The 14,162-nt window shown below is 39.1% G+C and overlaps 1 protein-coding gene across 3 annotated transcripts; it reads left to right on the plus strand.

Moving 5' to 3' along the window:
• The first annotated feature begins 1,937 nt into the window (after positions 1–1,937).
• On the plus strand, positions 1,938–13,256 carry spopla (speckle type BTB/POZ protein like a). Of its 3 annotated transcripts, none has more exons than XM_084545151.1 (12): positions 1,938–2,129; positions 3,418–3,500; positions 5,959–6,076; positions 6,580–6,701; positions 7,044–7,195; positions 7,289–7,416; positions 8,255–8,432; positions 8,897–8,952; positions 9,117–9,239; positions 10,985–11,127; positions 11,229–11,282; positions 11,770–13,256. In XM_084545151.1, exons 3-12 carry the CDS (start codon positions 5,999–6,001, stop codon positions 11,912–11,914), a joined length of 1,179 nt encoding a protein of 392 aa, XP_084401277.1. In that variant the 5' UTR covers positions 1,938–2,129; positions 3,418–3,500; positions 5,959–5,998; the 3' UTR covers positions 11,915–13,256. The 3 variants fall into 3 exon arrangements, with proteins under 3 accessions (XP_084401277.1, XP_084401276.1, XP_084401278.1); XM_084545150.1 differs by having other exon boundaries at positions 1,939–2,198; XM_084545152.1 differs by lacking the exon at positions 1,938–2,129 and adding an exon at positions 2,231–2,477.
• The last annotated feature ends 906 nt before the right edge of the window (positions 13,257–14,162 follow it).

Genomic DNA, 14,162 nt, shown 5'->3' on the forward strand with positions numbered 1-14,162 from the left:
GTGAAGCATGAAAGTGAGATGAAGGCTGTGCTTTCTCAGATCATCCTGTAATAAGATTCAATCAGAAGGAGCAGAGTGCTGGAAAACTTTGGGATTACAATTAACCAACTGAGGGAAGGCTGTGGTGATCAAGAAAAATGCCAACTTAAACGGAAAAATAAGCTTTTCTTTGTACTGAAAAGTGCAATGCACCAAGTGCATACACTCCTCTCCATAATACATCAGAGCATTTCAAAGAATAGTAAACACAATTAAATGATTATTCAAGAGTCTTCACATTCTTGAATTCTTGGATGGTGTTACCTGTGGAGACATTCAGTAAACCCTGTTTCTTTGCCCTTAAATTAAACTGATTTAAGTTCTCGATATGCGTCTCTGTATCGCTTCAAAATGTGATCTTATCATCCATCCCTTCGACTTCAAGATGGGTCAGTGTATCAGTGGCGCTGTGATATTAAAGGCATTTGATGTAGGCAGCAGAATGTGACATTTTACTGCTGTGTTTACAGTATATATATGACCAAAAACAAACTGGCTCAGGACGAGCACAGGGTGTTTGTCGTCAGTATGCGATGCAAAAAAAAAAAAATAAAAAAATCAAAGACGGCACCCTACTTTGTTCATGAAGCAAGATTGGTGCAGAGACGGCCATTTATTGCTCATTTTGCAGAATAGTGTCCATCCATCTGAAAGGCAATTAGTTATCACAGGCCCACAAGGAGCCTTTATAGAGTATTGTTTCAGAGAATGGCTCACCAGAAGCAGCTTTGTGTTTGCTAAATGAGAAACATCAGAAGCAGACAGAAGAAACTGTAAGAATCAGCTGCAGATGGAAGTTTCATCTATTGTGTATACATTATATCAAGATTTCTTTATTTAAACATTATTTGGCGTCTCCAGTCTATGATGTTGGACGACTTTAATAACTCCATGCACACGTTGGTTGCAGGGAATCATTCTCTTACTTCAAACATCAGTGCTCTACAATTGAAATATCAAACCTAAACAAAAAAACAGAATGTTGAGTATATGTAATATCACTCAAATGGTAAAATATTCTTCTTTTTTTTGTATTACATTAATTGCAAGTACCTGGTCTCTAATCTTATGTATAGGACTAACTAAATAATTAAAAGTGGACTAGTTAGATTGATCACACACAGTAGTGATTACACATGTAATTTCCAGTTAAGGCTAATGGACACAGTTATAAAACAATACGAGAACATCCCAGCTTTCTTAGTTTTAATGTGTGTAATGTGGCATAGCTCCACATGTGAGGAAATTGGCTGACTGCTATGAAACAATATTGCTATGAAACAATATTGCGAGACTTCATAAAGATGAGACAGAGTAGAGCAGCATTAGGCTGCAGAGCTTTTGCCAAAACACAGTTGCAACAGTGGTTAAAGGGAATAGGAGGAGCAATACTACTACACTAGTGGTGACTGCACAGTGCTGACCGTGAACAACGGAGGTAGTAGTGTGTTGATATGGTGTTGCATGAGTGAAACTGTAGAGGAGATGACATTTAGAGATGGTATACATATTTTCAATACAACCTCTTTAACCTGTTTTAATTATCCATAGTACACTTTGACTTAATAATACCATTACTGACCAATCATGTTTGTGATATTGCACAGGGCTGGCTGAATTCCAGGCTACAGGGGAGTATTTACATTTGTTGTATAATACAAATTCTCATCTCATTTGCATAAACAAACTCTGTTACTATAATGTCTCTGTAAGGATGTGAGGCCCTGCCTGAATGACACAACTTAACCAGAGGACAGAGCAGTTAAATATGCTCAAATATGAAAAATCAAAGCACTTGATCTGTCTCCTGACTTAATTGTTATTATACTACCAGGTACCCAGTACTTGTGCCCGATATTATTATTATTTTTTATTATTAATAGTATTATTAGCTGTAGTTGTAGTTCAGATGAAGAAGGACCATAGACTGTATGAGCAGGACGTTACCCAAATTTCGCGCATGCGCAGGAGCTATATTTTCTAGCCTGTTAAGCTACCAGCCAGCTAGACAAATGCAAGCTAGCACATATAAATTAGACAAAGAAACCTTGTGAAGAGACTGAATGAAAAAGAGTTCAAAGTAACGGACGGTGAGAGGAGCAAGTTTAACACAAAGCTATATGCTTTATTCGAAAGATATGGGAGTATGAAATTGAAAGGTACGCCGCCAGCACGTCTTTTTAAACTTTTTTTGTGAGCAGTCAGTGCAGAGATTAGCCTTGGCTAGCTGCTAGTTAGCCGATGTTGTTTTCCCACCAGCAGATTGTACCGAAACGTGAGGGTTTACATTAGCTTGGTTCGTTAGCATCCTGTCACCGGGATCAGTGAAGGGCCTTTGTTTTACACCGGGTAATGCGGGGGCTAAACGGAACGTTACCGATTTAACTCGGGGTATCCTTAGCTCGTTTGTGTTAAAACGGAGGAGTAACGTAACTAATGTAAGTGTGCTTTGAAGGATGCGGACAGATTTATTGCTAACATGTTGTGTGTTAAGCTAACCGACCAGTGTTCGCTGCATATGCGGTTTAGAGGCTAAAGTGAACTTAACATTAATCTTGCTAGTGAGAACATTAGCTCGTGTTGGCCAAATACGCATTGCACACAAAACTGAAAGATTCGCTAAACCCGAGGGCTCTGCCTTTGAATGCTTTTGCCTAATTAACCTAGCTTAAATGTTATGGGGACGACACATCGACAGGCGATGTTGGTGATGGTCTGGATATTAATGTTGACACTTTAGCAGATGTTTCGCTAACACTGAGCTGTTGCTTTATAGTGTTTTCGATTTTTCTAACTTATGGGCAGTCGCATCCGCTTACATCTCGAATAGCATAGATGCTAAGGTAAGCTGTCGGCGCTCAATATAAACAGGATAATTAAACTTTCAGCTAACGTAAGCCAGCTAGTTGGATGCCTACCCGCATAGCATCATCTCTGTTGTATTATAGGCGAGTTAGCTTAACTCAGGCTAATGTGTTAGCCAAACAAAGTTGCAGGTGAATCTTGAGTTAGCTAATTTAACTGACTGCCTTATGGGCCGAGCAAGCAACCACGTAGGTTTTTGTACGATAAAGTACTAAGTTTCATTTAATATTTCCCACAGTTAAAATTTGAACTACCAATGTGGGCCAGTCTGTTGTTTTAACGTTCACTGATGCACTTAGCTGTTAATAAGATTGTATTGTTGACGCATTAAAAAGCTCTAATATTTAGTGGAGTAACTTTATTTACAGTTAGTAACCTTTGGCAGATATGACACTCTTGGTTTATTCTTAGTGTTGTGGTTTTATTTCAAGAAGCTTCAATGACACATTCATTTTTATACTTACTGATCTGGTGTGTTTTCAAGGCCTAACATCAATGTTTGTCTTTTTCCAGAGTGTAACATGAAGATGGGGCCATGAAGGATCCTGTGATAACATAGAAAAACTCCATCTTTGTTCAGTTCAGCAGTTCAAGAGGTGATGAGAACGTTTTGAATTCTTTACTCATGCCGCATGATTGAGATTTCACATATAAGCTGAAGGTGTTTCAGTTGCAGCTGTACGAAACCGCTGTTGAACCTGCAAGTCACTGCATGTAAATGTGTGTACTCTCGACCCAAGGTCTGTTTGTTGAAGTTAAGAACAAGACTTTGCGTGAGTTTCTGGTTTGAAACGAGGATAGATGTCAGTTCTGCTCTTCAAGTCCTTGCTTGCACAGTCATACATTGTCTCACAATGTAAATATTTTTGGCCTTAAACAGAATATTGAAAGCATGTCAGTGTAAATGATAGAAAATGTAGACAAGTGGACCATAGGATACACCTGTAAAAACACCCCAGGTATATTACACATGTGTACAGCTAAGTTTTACTTAGAAATGCATGGATTTCCATGACAGGAAACTCACACAAAAAAAAATGAACATAGATAAGAGAGCTTGTTGCCGAACATCAGTTTCATCATTGTCACTGTTTTCATACATTGCCGTTGAAACACTTTTTTTTTTGTGTGTGTGTGATTCTTGCAGCAAGGAGTTTGAGTACAACAAATGATTTTTTTTTTTTTTATGTTTTCTTTTCTAGTTATCAAGACATATTCCGACATCATGGGCCAAGTTCAGACGTTTTAAGAATAAATGGAAATGGCTTATTCCAGGGTATCTTTATAGGAGGGATGACACAGCTTTGGAGGATTTTGATTTAAATTTCAGAAAAATACATCAAATGTCCTGACACTCCAAAAGCGGATGTGTCCCCTTAATGTCACATTAGAAGAGAATGTAAAAGAGTGTGATTCAGTGAACTGCGCTGAACATGTACCTGTGTGAACATGCCAGATTTTGTGTTAGCTTTGGTGTCATGATGCTTGTGGTGTTTAAATGAAAAGTGACTGGCTTGTTTGCAAAGATGTCTTTTATCACAAAAATCGTGTTGTATTTGCCTTTTCCAACAATATTTGCAGGGAGTTGCTAAATAGTGTAGTAACTACCCAATTTGCCTTGGCAGTTACTCTACAGTGTGGCGTGAGGAGTTTTTTATTCATTGTGTCTCTTGCTTTGCTTGTTTACAAAATGAATTGGGACAGTAGTGAAGTTGTAACGAAATCTTTGGATGTCTGGCATGTTGCTACTTGTGGTTAGCACGTTGCCCTGTGTGCTACACTTCATGTTCCTGAATCTGGTTGTCTTTTCTTGACACCATTCACTAGTTCATTTTTGGTGATCTTTCAGAAGTGGTGCCAGACTAGTGTGGTGAGATGGCAAGATGTCTGTGTCTTTCAGGGCCAGATCTAAACATGTGTTGTCCAACCACATCTGAATTCAAAGATTGTATGTTTATAGTTGTGAAAAAGTGGAGAGAGAGAGAAATGCACAGTTTTTTTTTGTTTGTCCTGGGAAACGGTGATAGTGTTGCATTGGATTGTGTAAATGTACAGACCCAAAAATGAAAAAAACAATTGGAAAGCACAATGCCTCCCTCCTTCTCTGCATAGCTTGCCCATCACGACAACACAAAATTTACACTTCTCGGTTTTACATCTGCTGGTGGAAATGAATGGTTTGGGAGGGCTTTCCCACACTGACCATTCAACATGGTTTTCAGACAGAAAATAAATCCTACTTGAGAATGAGCAGTTCTAAAAGCGATGAAATTAATCAACATTGTTTTTGCTTTTGAGAAAATGGAATCTGGCCACTCGTACCCATTGCTGGCTATTGGTACCTGTTTGATAACCGTGGCTGCCCACACACCTTTGATGGATTGTCCTGTTATTTATTTAGATTTTTTAGCTTGTTTCTCATTTATTTCTCCTGATAATAATCACATTTGCAATAAATCAGGTTGAGAATAGATTTGCTTTTGGGACAGGCAGTTAAATGGCCTCATAACCACAGATTGTACAATGACTAAAGCTGCTTTGGTAGTTAATTTTGTAGTTAAGCACTTTGGTCATTCTGTAATTGAAACAGCAGCGTTCTTGATGATGCCCACAACATGCATTCTGGGATACGTGGCTGTACCATGTCCACACAAGTTACCTCTCATTGAGTTCTTGATAAAACGGGCGGGGCAAGAACACATCCGGGCATTTGAGCTGTACTTGGTCACATGTGCACTTTGAATTGGAACAGCACTTGGACAGAAACTGATGACGTTTCACAAGAATACAAGTACAGACAAAAACGCATACGGATGAATGCCTCTTGTTTCCCTTAATCCCTGTAATTAATGTACTCCAAAACTTGGTGTCATGTATTACAAGTCCTCACATTGTAGTGCAGTATTACTCATAATCAGAATGATTCAGATTAATTTCAGTTCAGATTGCTTGGTGTATTCTGAACAGTAGGTCACAGCATTGTTTAGAAGCAGTGATATTTGTGGTGTGAATATGTGAAAATAAACGTATTTATTGTTTTCTTGGACTCATCAGAGCTCTCAGGACGCGAGTGAGTGGTACAACAAAACCAGTGATGTCACGGGTTCCCACCCCTCCTCCTCCTGGGGAGATGTCAAGTGGACCTGTGGCAGAAAGCTGGTGTTACACACAGGTATGGGCATAAATGATAGTACTGCATTATATTCTACATAAGAGGGTTATAGAACTGATCTTGTTTGAGATACTATATACATTTAGATTTAGATTTTAGAAATGTTGTTTGGTATATTAGTTTCATATAATATAACACTGCTGGGGAGAGAACCTGAACACTATAGCTCTTCAGCTCCTAATCATTTTCATGTCAGCAAACCTTTTCATAGCAGACCGTTTGACACATCATGTTGAAAAAATCGCAGTCTTCATTTTATCCAGATGTACCAATGAGCCTGCATGCACAACATCAGGATCCTGAAAAGGAAGCAACTAGATTGAATTTAGCAATCATTGCATTTATTATTTACTGCTGCAATCGTACTGTGGTAATTTAGAATTACTGTAATTTATGGTGGGTGTAAGATTTCAGTTCCAAAATCAAGCCTGTTATACTGTTTAAACTTTGTTATACTACGTATTCTTCTGATAGTTTTGTGTGTTTCCTCTTCTATTTCCAAGGTCAAAGTTGTGAAGTTTTCCTACATGTGGACCATAAACAACTTTAGTTTTTGCAGAGAAGAAATGGGAGAGGTGTTGAAGAGCTCAACTTTCTCTTCTGGCCCTAATGACAAAATGAAATGGTTAGTCCTCAAGTTAAACTTCTTAGTGCTTTTCATTTATTAGTGGTCATGAATATAATGGATAACTTGCAAGACAAAAATAAGACTTTCAGAGCTTTTTCAGTTAGTTTGTAATATCTGATTTTGCTACATCCAGTTTCTTTCCAACTTTCCCAAGCGCAGACATGAATGTCACTGACAAGTCTTCATATTTAGTTTTAGTGTGGGAACCCTGCATACACGATAATTACACACAGCCTGAAGGAGCTCACGCTGTCATGGTGTTGTGTTTTGACAAAGATGATAAAAGCAGTACTGTTTGTACGATTATTGATGTGCACTGTTATCTGTTTACTTTCCCAGGTGTCTGCGAGTCAATCCAAAGGGACTTGATGATGAAAGCAAAGATTATCTGTCGTTGTATTTACTTCTTGTTAGCTGTCCAAAAAGTGAAGTCAGGGCAAAGTTCAAGTTTTCTTTATTGAACGCTAAACGAGAGGAGACAAAAGCAATGGGTGAGTTAAAGTGCATTGTGTCAAATTCTTTTTGTTGTTGTTGTTATTTTTAAGACAAGATTCTGAAACAATACTTTATTTTCCTCCTTACAGAAAGCCAAAGAGCATATAGATTTGTCCAAGGCAAAGACTGGGGCTTCAAAAAATTTATAAGAAGAGATTTCCTTCTCGATGAAGCCAATGGACTCTTGCCAGATGACAAGCTCACTTTGTTCTGTGAGGTAAGAGTTATATTATTGCTTTCCTAATATTCTTCAGATGAACAGGGGATGCAATATTCTTGTTTGTGAATGATTTAAATGAACCAGAATTGCAGATACCACAGAGCTACAGTTTCCTCAGTTGTTTATTGATTGGCACTTGGGTGTTTCTTCTCGCTGACTTTTGCCAAATATGTATCATATTTTTCTGTCACTGTGCCAAATTACTGAGCGGTTGTGTCGAATGTCGCATTACAGATTGTTCAAGCCACAGTGTAACCTTTAGTTGAGTCTCTTAATCCTTGTCATGAATAGTTTACATCTGAGTGTAAACTGAAGTGTCACATATCGTTGGGTTTTGCTTCAGATGACAGAACTTTTAGGAAGAGAAATACTTTCCCCATCTTGTATCATTTGCGCTTGTTTTTCAAATTAATTGAATTGAGGTTGTCAGGAAGAATAAATGTCTGTTAAAATGTTCCTTCAAGGGACAAGTTAAATGAGGTGTCAATGAGTTTTGATGTAGATGCAATTGGCTGACTACTGGCAGGATTAGAGTGTCAGCCAGCAGTTCCAGAAAGATTCACAATTTCAGGGAAATTGCCACCATGATAAACAAATTACATCCAATCAAAGCCAAAGTGCCTTTTCTCATCAATTAGGTATGTTAGCAAATTTAATAAATTTGGATTTCAATTGGTGCTTTTCTCAAAAAAGAGTCTCACTGTTGGTTATCTAGTCTGGAAAATATGCTTTAATAGGAGCAGTTTAAATATAAATAGTGCTGCTGGATTTGTTGGCATGTTTCGGCTTGATATGACTCATTCAGTTTGTTGTTCTCTCCACAATTCCTGTGCAGGTGAGCGTTGTCCAGGACTCTGTGAATATTTCAGGCCAGTCCAATATGAACATGCTGAAGGTACCGGAGTGTCAGCTGTCTGATGACCTGGGGAACCTGTGGGAGTGTTCACGCTTCACAGACTGCAGCCTCTATGTGGGAGGCCAGGAGTTCAAAGCCCACAAATCCATCCTTGCAGGTAAGATATCCCCGGACTCTAGAACTTTAACAAGCCACAGCCAGGAGGGAAGCTGTAGGAAGACACATCTATGCCTCTTCTTAATGGCCTCTTGTGGAGAGCCATAAGCACCTCGAAAGGCTGTGGAGGGTCTATGTTCCTGGTTTGATTTGTAGCGGCCTACTTCTGCAGTGGGTGCTAATCCACCTCACTACCCCTGCTTGGCCCGGCTTGACCCAGATGACTGTAGGATCCAGGAGATTGAGAGTCTGGCTCTCTTCTCCAGCTCATCTCCATTGGACATGGTGGCAGCTGCAGTGGCAGTTATATGAATTTGGCTGCATTATAGGACAGTAATGGATGTTTTGTTGTGTTTATGCAAAACTCAGTAAGTGCGTCAGTCAATTTATCATCATATAATGTTGATTATCTAGCAGTCTCATTTGTAAAGCTTAAATATATGTATTTACTTCTTTTCTTGACAGCAAGGTCACCAGTCTTTAATGCCATGTTTGAACATGAAATGGAGGAGAGTAAAAAGGTAAGAATAACGGGTTATAGTTGCCTATTGTCGTGGGTCATGCTATTATTTCCTCAGCACTGTGACAACACATTTTGAAAGGTCATCCTAGCACAATGGCAATCAAAACCATCACAGTCTTCCATCCATGCTTTTGTTGTAATGAGACCTCATCTTATTTGCAGAACCGTGTTGACATCAGTGATGTGGATCCAGATGTTTTTAAGGAGATGATGGGCTTCATCTATACGGGCAAGGCCCCAAACTTAGAGAAGATGGCAGACAACTTGCTGGCAGCTGCAGATAAAGTAAGTAACTACAGAGTCATCATTTACCTTTAGCTCCTTTTTATAAAAAGCAGTCACAATCAATCACATATTTTCATAGTAGTACAATTAATGCAAATTACGATTTCTAAAATCTGTTTTGTATAAGATATTTATCTAGTTTGTATTATTCTTATCAACATGGGACAAATACCCTTGCTTTATTATTATTGCCACAGTCTAAAACAATGACTAATATTGTTCAGAATATTCTCCAGAGTAAGCCAGCCACCCATTTTGCAATTGCTGCTGAAAGTTTATTGCTTGTAGAGTTGTCCAGGCGTTTCTGTTGTAATTTATCCAGCGTGGTCTGCCTTGGGCAAGAGGGAGGAAGGTTTTCTGCTCGCAGATGTGTGTTTGACCAGCAAGCTTTTAAGTTGAACTTAAAGAGACATTTCTGTGTCCATTTCTGCTCGCTCGTTTCTGCTTACTTTCTTGTTCGGCATTTTTGATGCTACAGTGTGTATTACTGCCCACCGCAGGGTAAAATTATTTACTAGAACTGCATTTTCGATTCTGCATGCTTTCCACAGCGGTACTAGCCTGGAAGCTAGCCCAACAGCGAAGTAGTCGTACATGTCATCTGAGCACTGTGCAGCTGAATTTGTTTACAACAAAATGGCTCTGATTGGTTGTGGTACTATCCAATTACGTGCTGAGATATTTTACTGGTTGAAGCATGCCCCATAATGAAAGCCAAATGGCATGTTACTCTGCTCATATTCTGAGAAGAAATGAGTCTGGCTACATCAGGCTTACTGCTGCTGATCGTGATTTCCCAAACTACAGTCGATGCAGGGTCATTACAGAACGTGCATGCATTAATCACGTCAAATAAATGAGTACCGATAAATGAAAGCTGATCACTGACAGTTGTACACCGTTTTACCCCAGCTGATAAATTAGATCAAGTGTTACCATTATTTACATATGGGCTTTGTTTTTTTTTTGATTTATTACCAAAAGGGATTGCATAATTAAGCAATAATATTGTTAATTTAACCACTGAATCAGTAACTAGGTGCACTAGGTTCACCATTGACAGTAATGCACCTTGCTTGAGTGTGTGGAGCCTCTAACTGCTCAGTGAATGGAGAGACATGGCTGTATGTAAGTCAATGAGGCTTAAGAGCTAATGTGGCCTGTTCTGTAATTAAGCAGCTGTTAGCCTGCATCTAATGTGCAACATAATTTCTGTATTGATAGTCCACATTTGGGAGTTTATTTTAGTCTCCCCATTCTCGTCTCATTTTTAGAACATGCTCATACATCTACATACTTAACATATATATAAATACACAAATTAATACAGCTCTTAAAACTAAACAGGGCTATAGCTATAGCTTCTTTTAATCTCCCATGCTATTTGAATTTTCACCAGTTCACTACAGATATTCGCTCTTTTAAAGTGCATTATGAAATTTGATAATTGATTCTGTGCAGGAGTTTTAACTGAATAGTGGTAGTCTTTTGACGGACTACCTTAAGTCTTCTTCCAAAATAAACCTAATCATCGCCTATACCATGTGGTAGCATTGTGTGACATTTTGAGCACTGGCCACTTTCTCTTCATTCCTAGTGGAAATAAAATCATTGCAGATTTCAGTAACCGATTGCACATATAGCTTTGATGTGCGAGTGGAATCGTCAAAACAAAATCTCAAACCACGAGCATTTGCTTTACCCCCAGACTCTAACCGCTGCTTTCTGTGTCACCCTCACCCCAGTACGCTCTGGAGCGTTTAAAGGTCATGTGTGAAGAGGCCTTGTGCAACAGCCTTTCAGTGGAGAATGTGGCCGACACCCTCATCCTGGCTGACTTGCACAGTGCCGAGCAGCTCAAAGCACAAGCCATAGATTTTATCAACAGGCAAGTATCGCATGAAAAAAAAAAAACCTCCAGTGATAAATTCCTGCTGCCATTTCTGTTTACCAGCCCTGAATGCTTACCTTTTTATCTCCTTGCCATAGGTGCAGTGTCCTGAGACAGCTGGGCTGTAAAGATGGAAAGAACTGGAATAGCAAGTATGTAATTAGCTGATATATGTGACACAAGATTAATAACACACTCTTATCTCTTCCCCCAACCAGATGCATTAGAATTCATTGTTTTAGCCCAGGCAGACGGAGTGCTATTTGCCTTTTCAGTTTGAAGCTCCGTATCTTTGTATCCAAGTTATTAATAGACTCGTACCTGGATAAACCTTGGAAATGGAATGTTTGTAGAGATTTAAAAGATGGGCGGTGGTCACTATGGGAAGTTCCTTCTTTAGATGATATAGTGCAGTCTTACAGGACACCTTGAACTGTTATTTCTCTTATGTTCCGACATGAATTCCAGTTTATGTATGTGTACAGAAAGCACTAATGGCCTTTTTCCAAGTTTGCCATGCAACTCGATAATCAAACTCCCCTTATTTGCTTTGTCATTACAATCTCATTTATGTTTATTGATTTTTAATGTGCAGATTATCATGTCTGACTGTTAACTCCATTCTGCCTGTGCTTACAGTCATGCTACAGACATAATGGAGACTGCAGGCTGGAAGTCAATGATCCAGTCCCATCCTCACTTGGTAGCCGAAGCCTTTCGTGCCCTGGCTTCAGCACAGTGCCCTCCCTTTGGTCTTCCCAGGAAGCGTCTAAAACAGTCCTGACTGCCCGACTCTGCCCCAGGACTTTACTGGAGGTGTGAAGCATGGGTTTACAAAGGAAGGACTAGTGAGGGTACCACTCTTTATTTCCACCAAAACTGAACACACTTGAATAAAGAAGAGTGGCGCTTTCTGGCCAGGGCTGTGGGGAGGCTGGCACGTGGAAGACTGACATCAACGGATTGGGGAAAAAATTGGTTCAATCGTTGTTGCTTGCTTGCTTTGCTGCCCCAACTGAATTCTGTTCAGCCCGGGTAGCAAGTCAAGCTGTCTGCTACAGTTTTTTTTTTCCTGTAATTTTCAAAAATGGCCTTAATATATCTGCCATTGCTCTGGAGCTGCTCTAGAGTACTTTGTCTATTTTACTCTGTGCCTGCCTTGTCACAAAGACCAGGCCTCCTCCAGGTTGCACTAGTTCCCATGAATAGTCATTTTGATATGGAGTTCTGTAGGAACGTAACAAAGGTTTAACTAAATGGGAAATATTATATATTTGTAATGTTTAGCCCGTTTTGTGACTAGACATTAAAACGCATGAACACTTTCAGTGCAAGGTCAGTTCTTTACACTTTTTAAAAGATGCGTATGCCCCATATTGATGGCACCATTTCTATGTAAATGACAGTTGTACCATCTTCAGGAGACCAATGTACAAGAAAGTCCGTTCTAATTGCATATTTGTGGGGGGAAAAAATGAATCTGCCCTTATGAAGACCCAGTGTCAGTCCTTGTAAAACATGTAAGACAGAAAAGTGTCTGTACTTTGGCCCTAATATATTAAAACATCGGAAGTATATGGAAGCATTTACTCCGTCTCCCATTTGAACGACATATTCCAGATCATACGTCTGTGGACTGTTAGATTCAATTTTGAGAATTTGTTTCTTTAGTATTGCCAACTTGCAAATATTATATATTCTCAATATATTGTGATTAACTAAAAGTGGAGAGACTAATGCATGGTCATGTTATTGTCAAAAGAAAGTGTCCAAGTACCAATTTTGTTAACAACTTATTTTCTGCAATTATCTGATATTTGTGCAGAATTAAATGAATTGAGTATGTGCAAAAACTTCCTCTAACACGCTTGGATATCTGTAGGATGCTGAGCATCACTGGCAATGTTGTTCTGTGTTTGAATGGGGGGGTTGTCATGTTTATTCAGTTTTGTATGTAGTGTGGCGTGACAGACACTTCAGAGGATTTTGTAAATTAAGAGTAGCATCATTCTCACGTGATATTACTCATTGTTCAGCGTTGATGTTGAGATGTTGAAACTTTGGAAGCAAAAAAGATGAAGTTGTTGTTTGCAAGAATGCCTACATTAACCCATTAAAACATTTTCCAGCAATTCCGAGTGGCCCAGGTTCATTTCTTTACTTTGAACTGAAGATTGTTTAGCTCCGTGTGACAAGAGATTTCAATTTTAAGGAATGGAGATTATTAGCCACACTGTTTATTTTAATGGTTGTTAATGGATGGGGATGTCAGGCGGAGGTGATTATTTTTTAAAAAAACAAAAAAAAAACTGGAAAACAACACTGCTGTGATAATCAAAAGAAAATGTGCTTAAGCTGCATTAGCATAGTACCATGTTAAACGGTGAACCTTTTCACAACACATGAAAGGCTTCATTCCCGTGTTTTATGTGCGAACGCTCTGCACAGGCTCTAATTAAAGGGAATGTGAGGCTGCTCTTTCCTGCTGGAAGAGATGTCTTCATCAGCGGCTTGCTGATCCTCGTCCGCCCCTCTCAGCACAGATCCTAGGAAGAGACCTGATACCATCTCTGCTTTAGGACGCCTCTCCAACCTTTTATCTTCCCCCCTCTGCTCACTGTAATGCTTGAAAGGGAAGATTCCTGCAGTGGCATTGACAAAATTGAAAATTCCTTCTGTCATGTAGATAGTAGGAAATAAGCAGTGGATGATGACACAGAATAAGCAACAAAACCTGACATTTACTACTGATGATAAGCTAAATTAGCTCTGTTACACTGGAATAAATGTCACTTGACATCTTTGTGTTATCTGAACATGTGATACTTTCCTCAACATTTCCTCAAAAGGAAAATGTAAATTTGAATAATATGTGTGTTGTCAGATCATGGTATGATGCGGTTAGTTGACAGACAAAATGTATTATTTAGTTGTCTAATTACTAATTCTGGTTTGGCAGTAAACCAAGAAAGGTGAGAAGTATGTAAACATTGCTCATAGTTTTCCAAGGGTCTGGACATGTGCAGCAGGAT

The sequence above is a fragment of the Chelon labrosus genome (genome assembly GCF_963514085.1).
Source record: "Chelon labrosus genome assembly, chromosome: 5".
NCBI classification, from domain to species: Eukaryota; Metazoa; Chordata; class Actinopteri; order Mugiliformes; family Mugilidae; genus Chelon; species Chelon labrosus.

Excerpts from the sequence above, each read along its gene's own strand:
- spopla (XM_084545151.1), top strand. The coding sequence starts at position 5,999 with ATGTCACGGGTTCCCACCCCTCCTCCTCCTGGGGAGATGTCAAGTGGA. Across the intron at positions 6,702-7,043 it reads CCTAATGACAAAATGAAATG|GTGTCTGCGAGTCAATCCAA; the intron begins GTTAGTCCTCAA and ends TTACTTTCCCAG. Across the intron at positions 11,128-11,228 it reads GCCATAGATTTTATCAACAG|GTGCAGTGTCCTGAGACAGC; the intron begins GCAAGTATCGCA and ends TCCTTGCCATAG.